Source organism: Neophocaena asiaeorientalis, unplaced genomic scaffold (assembly GCF_003031525.2).
Source record: "Neophocaena asiaeorientalis asiaeorientalis breed wild unplaced genomic scaffold, Neophocaena_asiaeorientalis_V1.1 scaffold218, whole genome shotgun sequence".
NCBI lineage: Eukaryota > Metazoa > Chordata > Mammalia > Artiodactyla > Phocoenidae > Neophocaena > Neophocaena asiaeorientalis.
Window position 1 is genome coordinate 12,577,142 of NW_020172818.1, and position 10,677 is coordinate 12,587,818.

Here is a 10,677-nt window from a genome sequence, read left to right on the forward strand (position 1 = left end):
GAAGAACCTAGGGGCAAGACGGGAATAAAGATGCAGACCTAGACCTACTAGAGAGTGGACTTGAGGACACACGGAGGGGGAAGGGTAAGCTGGGACGAAGTGAGAGAGTGGCATGGACAGATATACACTACCAAATGTAAAATAGATAGCTAGTGGGAAGCAGCCGCATAGCACAGGGAGATCAGCTCGGTGCTTTGTGACAACCTAGAAGGGTAGGATAGGGAGGGTGGGAGGGAGGGAGACGCAAGAGGGAAGAGATATGGGAACATACGTATATGTATAAATGATTCACTTTGTTATAAAGCAGAAACTAACAAACCATTGTAAAGCAATTATACTCCAATAAAGATGTTAAAAAATAAATAAAAGAATATTCAAGAATAGAATAAACAGGGAGCATTTCCAAAACTTATGAGACCCCAGAAGTCCTTTTTCATGGAATATTTTCTCACTCATCAAATATTCACTGAGTACTTATTGTGTACAAGCACCGTTCTAGAAGCTAGAGATACAGCTGTGAACGAGGTAGGAAGGATCCCTGTCTACATTCTAGTGGAAATAAGCAATGAACAAACAAACAAATAAGATAATTTCAGGTAGAAGTAGGAGGCAGAAAGAGACTAAACTGGCTGGTAATAGTTTACAGTTTCACAAAACATTTGCAGTGACCCTTCTCAAGAGGTAGAACCTATTTCCTCACTCCTTGAGCGTGGGCTGCTCTCGAGACTGGCTCCGCCCAGCAGAACGAAGCGGAAGTATCAGTGGACACATTCCAAGCCGGGGCCTCAGAGGGCCTGCAGCTCCACTCACCCTTGCGGAGCCACCAAGGGAAGAAGCCCACGAGAGCCTGCTGGGCAAGGGAGGGTATAGAGAGCGGTCGCACCTGCCCCATCCTCCCAGCCGGGGCGCAAGGCATGAGTGAGCCACGGTGAGCAGAACCGCCCGGCTGAGCCCAAACCAAAGTGCCTTTCCACAGAGCTGTGAGCAAAGAAATAACTGCTGCTTTTCATTAGTTGTGGTAAAATATCCCTCCCATGAAATTTACCGTCAGAGCCATCTGCAAGTGCAGTGGCCTTAAGTACGTTCATGTTGTTGTGCTTCCATCTCCAGAACGCTTCACCTTGGCAAAACTGAAACTCGGTCCCCATTAAACACTAATTCCACGCTGCCCCTCCCCCAGCCCCTGGCAACCACCATTCTACTCTGTGTCGCTCTATGAACTGGACGATTCTAGGCATCTCACATGAGCACAGTCGTACAGCATTTGTCTTTTTTGTGACTGGCTTATTTCACTTGACGTAATGTTCTCAAGGTTCATCCGTGTCGTAGCAGGTGTCAGAATTCCCTTCCTTTTCAAAGCTGAATGACATTCCACTGTAAGGATGGACCACATTTTGTTTATCCAATCATCCTTTAATGGACATATGGGTTGTTTCCTTCTTTCGACTGGAGAATTAACACCGAGTTCAGACCAGGAGTCTCATGCCTGGTACCAGAGCTCTGACACTATGTATGGGGAGTCAGTGGGCGAGCCCCAGAGAGGTCAGCTTGGTGACTTGCCCAGTGTCACTTGCCCAGGGCAGGATTCAGATTCAGGCAACACAACTGCTGGGATCTTTCTACAACCTGGACTATGATTCTGTACAAAACAAGTGTGATTCACAGCAACTTCAATGAAGGGATAAAACCATCTGGATATAGAAGCTCAGACTTACGAGACCCAAACTGGTAAATGGGCAAGAAACACAATCGGACATTCACACAAAGGAAAAATGTATGCAAGATGTTTAAGGTAATTAGCAGTTAAAGAACTGCAATGTTCAATGGTAGACTGACTTTTATTCATCCAATTAGCAAGGATTTCATGCAAGTAATAACACCCAATGGTGCAAACACGCACGGAGTGAGAGACATGGGATGTGGGCATGCAAGTGGGTGCATTTCTGGGGAAAGCAATTTGGCAGTAAGTGTCATGATTTTGAAAAATGTTAAAACCTTGACCCCATAATGCCATCTCTGAATGGCATTACAAAGATGTTCACCAAACACGATTTACAGTAAAGCAAACAGAAAACCTAAATGCCCAATAAAAAGGAAATAGCTACACAAATTAACCATTACATTGTGTATTACGAGCCATTAAAAAGTAATTAATGAAGAGTAATGATTACTCATAAAACGTTAGGTGAAAAAAGGATTCCAAATAACTGCTATCGTATAACTATACATGGAGAAAACTGTCTAAATAGATAGGGAACAGAAAGCAATAATCCTTAATATTAAAGGTAAGTGGCAACTGGGGGGTAAGACCAGAGGGAAAAACTTTTTCCTTCTCTTGATTTTCTGACTTTTTTTTGTATTTGGGCGATGATACTTTCACGAGAAAACACAGTATATATATATTTAAAAACTTGAAAACACCCCCCATCTCTCCTTGAAGCATGTCATTCATTTGATGGTGCTTCCTCAGACAGCCTCAGAACGGCCTCTTTCGGAGGGACCCCTCACGCCTGGTTTATTCTGTTCTCTTGTTCTCTGTTTCTGTGGGTGTTCAGTTCAATTCACCTCCATTTGGTGTAAGGCACACAGTAAAGTACCCACACCGTGCAGAGATGTCTGGTTTGAGCTCACACAGAGGGGAGAGAGGGTGGGATACAGAGATGCACAGACATAATCCCCTCCCTCGTAAGCTCAGGGTTTAACAGAAAAGCCAGACAGACAACCAGTGTCCTGTAATCCAAAAATAATGCAAAAGGTGCCCCCAAAGAGGCCCAAGTAACCTTCTATGGATATTCAAGGGATGAAGCAGTTCTGAAGTTCTGATTGGGGAAACTGGGATAGTTGAGCTGGGAAGTAGAGTAGAAGAAAGGGCATCCCTGGTAGGGGGCGTGGAGACTGCGACAGCAAAGGCCCAGTGGAGCAGCAGGTTTCGGGGGATGGCGTCCAGGATAATAAGCACCCAGATGAATTTATGGTAGAGAAAGAAAAGTGAGGCTAGATCAGTGGGGGCCTTGTGTGCCAGGCTAAGGAAATCGGGCTCTCTTCTATAAACAGGGAGGACCTCCAAAGGGCCTGAAGGAGAGGAAGACAGACTCCTTAAGGAGGGTCCAATTTTTCCACTGTTTATGGGGCAGGGCACAGCTCACAGTTGGGTTCGTAGCAGATGCAGATAAAGGGATTCTAACTCCACCAATCAGACCCACAAACAAAACAGCGATTCCAGAACTGGGCCCCCATTCTGGGGCTTTAACTGACCTTTGTCCTGCACCAGCACCTCGAGCTCTTCCCTAGCACCGTCGTACCAGCTGGTGATGTCCACGTGCAGGGAGTAGTCGCAGCAGGATTTAGTGTCCGCCGCTTCATGCCATTTCTCGAAGGAGGTCAGCAGGCTGGACCCAGGCTCAGGGACAACATGGTCAACTGGGACAGAAACATATGTGTCACATTCCAAGATGCTGAGGACCCAAGTCAACCCAGTGGTAGCCTCTTCACTGCCGTCATCACCATCATTATCTCCAGTGTTAGCGTAACTGTCGTGACCTTCCCTATCCCCCGCCATCACCACCATCACCGTGACCATTATCATCATCACCACCACTGACATCAACAAGATGAACATCCTCGTCATCACCATCCTCTTCATCATCATCCCCACCATCATCAACATCAATGCTGCCATCGTTGTCACCATCATTATCATAGCCATCAGCAGTGACATGGTCACCACCATCTTTAGTCTTCATTACCACCACTGTCCCCACCACTGTTACCGTCATTTCATCCTCCTCCTCGTCGCCACCATCACCATCATTATCGTGACTGTTTATTGAATGTTTCTGATGTGTCAGATACCGCCACAAGGGCTTTATATAAATTATCTCATTAAATCCTCGCAACTACCCTGTGAAGAGAATAAAAACATCCCCATTTGACAGATGAGGAAACTCAGGCTCAAAGAGGGTGAAAACCTTGTCCAAGGTCACACAACTAGTAAGCAGTACGGAGAAGATTCCCAGAGTCCTGTCAGCTGCAGAGTCTGGACCCTTTCCCGCTACTCCATGCTGCCTTCGTGGGCATAGAACGCCAAGGCGAAAAGCACCTAAAAGAATATGAACTTCATCATCCCTTTTTCCAATAAAGTCTTAAATGTAAAGCAGATCAAAGGGGAGACAACTGTCTTTTCAACCTCACTGGGCTTCGCACATCCCTCTAGCTCCCACCCTTTTCCTAACATCCACCCTTCACGGCCAGACGTCTGTAAAGAGCAGTCTCTGCTCCCCACTCCCGCTCACTCCTCCACCCACCGAGAGCAGCAGCCTTTGCTAATTCGACCTTCCAGTCCTCACTCTACTTGACCTCTCAGAAACCAGTGAATCACTCCCTCCTTCTTTAAACTCGCTCCTCCCTGGCTTTCTGGCTTTTTGTCCCACTTCTGTGGCCATTTTTTCCTTGAAGACTCTTCCTCCTCTACTTGACCATTAAGCGATCAAACTCCTTACGACTTGGCCCTAGAACTTTTCTTTCTACGTGGCTGCTCATTCAAACATATCCCCCCCTCTCAGCCACAGGTTTCTGAACTCTCCGCTAGGATGACTCAAGAGCTCCTCAAGATGAGAATGTCCGGAACCTCATGCCACATCGTCCCCTCCCCGACCCCACTGGCAAAGCTGGTCCCCCACCCCCGCCCCAGAATGGTAAGGATATCGCCTCACCGTTCTAAAAGCTAGAAGCCAAGGGGTTACTCTTTACCCTTCGCTTCCCTCATGCACCTCCACTGCTGATCCATCACCACTGCTGATTTCCCTCTGATATGTCACTGGAGCTGTCCACATCTGTCCACCTCCTGGTCACACTCCTAGTCCAAGCCACCCTCAGCTCTCAGCTGAACAACTGCAACCACCTCCCACCGGTCTCGTCACATTCAACCTAGGCCACTCTATTCAGGTCTCTTTAAAACAGGTCACATCACTCCCTTGCTTAACATCCCTCAATGGCTGCCCATCACCCATACGAAAAAGACCAAATTCTGACCTTGGCCATCAAGGCCCAGTACCATCCTCTCCTCCCGGCCTTATCTCACAGGATTCCAGCCGTCAATCTACGCACCTTTGCCTCCTAGGCCTCTTTCAATTTCTTAAACACAAGATGTGTTCCCCCACCACAGGGCCTTTGCATGTGCTGTTCCCTCTTCCTGGAGCTCTGCTCCCCTACACCCTCTTCACCCAGTTAACTCCCACTCATCCTTCAGATCGATGCACAAATGCCACTTCTTCAGGGAAGCCTCCCCGAGCACAGCTCAAAGCACTGTGCCCCTTTCTTCTGTAGAACTAATCATCCGCGTATAGTCATTTGTGTGTGGGTGGTTAGTGACTCCCCATGGACTGTGAGGCCCTGGAGAATAAGCATCATGGCTGCTTTGTTCCTTCTCTTCCCCACCACCTAGCACAGTGCTTGGTGCAGAGCAACCCTCAATAAATATCTGTTAAATGAAGAAATGGGGTGGGGACTCAGAACCTCCCTGCACCCCCACACACACCTCCTAACCGTGGTTCTCACGGTGACTTCATAGGCTCTTGGTGCTCCATGAAACATACTTTGAAAACCACCCTTGTATAGATGGGGAAGATGAGGCCCATGGGGTTGGTGGAGGGGTCCCCCAGGGGTTTCACAGCTGGTGATGGAAAAAGAGCCAAGGGGAACTCCAGGGATCCCGATTCTTCATCCAGGGCTCTGTCCTCTACCTCACACAGGTCCCCTGAGCCTGGAACTTCCATCTCCACCTCTCCGAATATCCCAGCTCCTGTTCCCAAAGCACTTACCACCATATGCCATGCACTATGTTAAGAAGCCACATGTACGGGCTGGGGGGCACATTACAAAGTCCATGTTACTGACGAGGAAGCTGAGGCTCACAGAGGCTCAATACTGCCCAGTGGTGCAGCTGCTGAGTGGCCGTGACCAGTACAAACCCTGGCAGCTAGGATCCAAGTCCCAAATCTGGGCTCCTCCCACGTTCCTAACCAGCAGACACAGGGCTGCTTTTTGGAAAAGGGATCAGAACGGTGCTTGCCTCCTGAGCTGGGCCATACCCTCCTGGCTCAGGGGGACGGGAACTCTGCTACATGAGCTCTGCTCACAGTGGCCAACTCCAGCCAGCGTGAACCTCCAGAGGAACTCTTCGATGGGGAGAGATAGGCAGGGTTGGGACCAGCTCAGGGACAAGCCACCTAGATGTGGAGTCTAACTATTGAGAGGACATTTCAAATACACTGCTGCCTATTTAATCAAAACTGCTTATTAAAATGGAATCCAAACAAAAGCTCTGTTGGGTTAAAAAAAAAAAAAATACAACAATCTGGCTGCAAAGGGCAGTAGAGGAAGAGTCCAGCATCCCAGACAGACCACTGTGGTAGATGGCGTTATTTGTCCACAGTTCTTCTTTCCCCTCCCACCCTCACCATGGTTCACTGCGGACAGAATGCAATTTCAGGGACTTTGCGCTTGGCCGTGTGATTTGCTTTGACCAACAGAACACAGGGCTGAAGTCACAGTGTGTAGGTGAAGAAATGAGACGGTAAGAGGAGGAGCAAGTTTCTGCCAGACACTGCCTGCACTTCTGCCTTCCACTTGGAGAAGAGCACGGTTGAGTTGATCATTGGTTCCAGAATGGGAGAGCCATGGTACCCCCTCCCCAAAGCCAACCCACAGCCTAAAGCAGACCCACACCAGTCCTGCTCCTAACCCTGTGGACCCTTGAATGAGAAAAACAAGTGTTTGCTTGAAGTTTGGGGGCTGTTTGTTATGCAGCATTATCACAGCATTACGGCAGCAACACTGTCTAACACAACCACTTCCCAGCTGCGTAACCTTCAGCAACTTATCACACCTCTCTGAGCCCTTACAGCCCCATCTGTCATAACAACATCTACGTCACTGGTTCCAAAACTTTAGCCACCTGTGCACCAGGTACCCTGAGCAAAGTGCCTGGTGTTACTCAAGATGCGGGGGATGCATTAGAGATGTCACAGCCTATGCCCTAAGGCAGGGGTACGACTCACTGATCATCGTGGTCCCTCCTGCCAGTGCTGCCTTGGTCCCTTGGAAGAAGTCATCAGCGGCCGTCATCCCCTGGGAGGGCTTCTGCAGGTACGTGTTGACATCGATACCTCCGGGAATAACCATCCGCCCATTGGCCTCAATGGTCTTCACTCCACCGGGAACAATTAAGTTCTCTCCTATTTGCCTGGGCACAAACAACAGAGACGGACTTTGGTTCTTAAAAGAAAAACAAAATGGCTGTCAACCGTGCAGCTTCAGTTCCATTGGATACACATTTCTGAGGCAGGTCCTACGCAGGCCACTGGGTGAACAGAGATAACTGAGGCAGGGTCCCTGCCCTCCAGGGGCTCACAGCCTAATGAGGAGGAAAGGCATGTAAAGCAGATGGTTACAATCCAGTTCATACAGGGCGTGGGGAGCGCAAGGTGGGCCATTTCACCAGCCTGGTTATCTGGGAGGGCTTCCAGGGGGAGGCAGTGGCAGAGCTGAATCCAACAGCAGTGAGACCAGCATCGGTATCGAGTGGCAAAGGGTTCTCTGAACAGCCTGACACTCCAGAGCACTTCACACACTTTTGGCAACTGCTTTGGGGACACAGAGGTGAGCGATGGGGGGGAAGCAGTGAAAAGTCCCCTTAGCTCTGCAAGTCTTCAGAGACAGGGCTGTGAAGTGAACTGTGACGCCCCAAAGTCTATATTTTGAAGTCCTAACCCCCTAGCCCTTCACAATGTGACTGAATTTGGAGAGAGGCCTCAGAAGAAACCAACCTGCCCACACCCTGATCTCAGACATCCAGCCTTCAGAACTGTGAGAAACAAGTATCTGTTGTTTAAACCTCCAAGTCTGTGGACTTTGTTATGTCAGCCCCTGCAGAGTGATACTGACAGGCAACCTGGTTTCTCATTTGCAACAGTCATGAGCACCAGCCTCCGGAAAGCTTCTTAAGCCCCAGTAAAACCTGCCATGAGGGAATCACACGGCGGGTGGCAGAGCTCTCCTAGGCAGGCTGACCAACACTTTTGTTTCCCCACGTGCTTGGTGCCTGGAAACTTCCTCTAGAAGGAGGGCAAATTTCAAAAGCTGGGAAACGAGGAAGAAGAGCCCAGGAATTTCAAAGCCTTGCCCCTGCGATGTCCGCTGTGTCTTATGTGTTGGAACCAGAGTCAGGTGACGTATCCCTCACCAGGGTTGGGTGAGGGAGGCTCAGCCAGACCAGGACAGATTCAACAGCTCCACGGTCAGTGCCCGGCTGAGAGCACTACATCTGACCACGAGCAATTTTTATTTAAAAAAGAAATCCAGTTGTTCTAAACTCTTGGGATGGGGCCCCAATATTGGTTTTTCTAAGTTACCTAAAAACACCAGTAATCAAGACATAGGAAAATATTCCTTCAGTGACCGCAATGTCAGGCCCCAAACAGAATCCACTCGCAGGTGCGAAAGCTCCTTGCTTTTCTGGACTCCTGGGCCGGCTGGTCCAGGCACGTCGGGGCACAGAAGTGACGGGGCTCTACCTGGGGCTCTTCCACAGAAATGGAGCATCGCACACTGTCTACCCTGAAACCAGAAACTGGTCTAGTCCAAGCGCAGTGCCAGGGCCATGGCGAGCCCCAGGAAATGTCAGCATTTCTGCCAATTCCACCAGCGCTACAACTGCGGCCGCTGCTGCTTCTAATCGCCACCCCGCTCCCTCCGTAATTCCCATCGTCATGTACAGAATCCTGCCTGGTCCAATCTTCTCACCGTCCATCTCCAAGCTCATGGCCATGTGCCAGGAGCTGAAGGGAATGGGGTTCAGAGAAGTCACCCCCAAGCTTTGCACCAAGAGCAGTGAACCGCTATTGAGCACCAACTATAGGATTCTCTTCTAATAAGCCCTTCACCGACGCTCACACTAGCTTCTAAAGAAGACGGGGTGATGTTCAGAATGCGTAGCACTGGCAAAGGAACGGGCTCAGCCCAATGAGACCGGGCATGCGCAGACACTCGGCACAGCCCGATCCGATCCCGGCCTGTGACTCAGCCGCCACACCGCCGTGCCGAAAGTTCTACAGCTCGGGGCCATTCTTAGCAGGCAGATCATCGCCTATGAACAAGCCCTCTCTAATCCCCCGCCAACAACCTGTGAGGGAGTAAGTATTCACATTCTGCAAAAGAGGAAAACGGAACCCGGGGCGGGGCGGTGACTTATCGAAGGCCACGCAGCAAGTCAGCGCTGGATCTGGATTCAAGCCCAGGGTCCCCAAGTCTAGTATCAGGCTCTGCCCACCAAGCTCGGCTGTCTCCCTGCTTCCCTTCTGCGGAAGCAGCAGATTCTCCCCGAACTGGGATTAAACTAAATGGAACCCCGCCCCCCATGAATTAGGAGGAAGACTCCCTGAATGGTTCTCAGCGGCAGTGTGCATGGAAGGAAAGGGAAGAGAGGAAGGAAGCCGGAGAAACAGACCCCTGCCCTTACCCCAACGCCACCCTCACCATCACTCAGAAGAAAGTCCTGCGCCAGCAGCATGTGCTTCTCCAATGCTTAGCCAATTGGATGGAGCCCTCGATGAACCATAACGGATTCTGCACAAACCCGGCTGAACAGCTTTTAGGAAAACTTGGCGAATGGCCGCAAAATGAAAGGATTCTTGGGGTTTAATCAAAGTGAAGGGAAATCACCGAGCCTTCTCATGCCAAGCGGTCCCTCAGGCTCTCCCCGCTTCCACACCTCCTTCTCGGTCAGCAGGGACCAGTGCCCCACGTGACCATCTGAAGACCCTGCAAGACATTCAGGCACAGATGCTGGCTCTGCTTAATAAGGCAGGAGAAGCAGCACCAGTGCTTAGAAAGCTTTTCAGCAATAGGGTTAAAAGTAAAAGGCGTCTCCCACTAAGAGGAGCGGACAAATATTGAATTTACGGAAACTGCCTATTTCCTGAATACCCCGGGTGGCCTAAGTGCTAAGTCTCCAGGTGTTCACACAGCCTTCCAACCTCCAACTCTGTGTCGCTGCTGGGAATGGTGGTCCCATGAAAGGGTTCTCCACGTCTCTTTGTCCCCAGGACCCCAGAGGCCCCGCCTAAGTGGGGAACTCGGTGCCGCCTGGTGGTGCCTTAGCTAAGCAGTGGTGACTTAGAAACCTCACTTTATTATGCATCTCACCACACCCCACCCCACCCCCTGCCTTTATCTCCTTTCTGGTTCCAGGCTGTACCCCGGCTGAGATCGAGGTCCCCACCACCTGATGTGTCAGTGTTTGTATGTTACACTCACTTCAACACTCCAGGGTCCCATCCATCCTTGGCATTGTGCCAGGTCCCTGGCTGGGAGGCAATAAGGCAAGACCCCTCGTCAGGGGCAAATGCGCAACCAGGGGGGAGAGGCGGCCAGCACAGGGGGAGCGGTAGCCAGTACAGAGGAAGAGCCTGGGCTCCGGAAGGCTTCCTGGAGGAGGAGCCACACAAGCTGGGCCCATAGGACAAACAGGAGTTGGGGGGCAGGGGCATGAAACGAGAATGGGGGGAGGGGCAAGGCATTTCAGGCAGAGAATTTATGGGTGCAAGGTTGTTCCCAGGCGAGAGTGCTTGGCAAGTTCTGCAAACATCAAGTTTTCAGTGGGGCTGGGAAGAGTGAGCT

The 10,677-nt window shown here is 50.3% G+C and overlaps 1 protein-coding gene across 1 annotated transcript in view; it reads right to left on the reverse strand.

The window, feature by feature from the left end:
* The window catches only part of CRMP1 (collapsin response mediator protein 1), a gene marked incomplete at its 5' end in the record, with an annotated part of 74,043 nt that overhangs the window by 39,164 nt on the left and 24,202 nt on the right, over positions 1 to 10,677 (reverse strand). The window contains 2 exons of the mRNA XM_024741773.1: positions 3,256 to 3,420; positions 7,059 to 7,243. Of these exons, the coding sequence (XP_024597541.1) occupies positions 3,256 to 3,420; positions 7,059 to 7,243 (350 nt within the window). The remainder of the gene's footprint in view (positions 1 to 3,255; positions 3,421 to 7,058; positions 7,244 to 10,677) is intronic.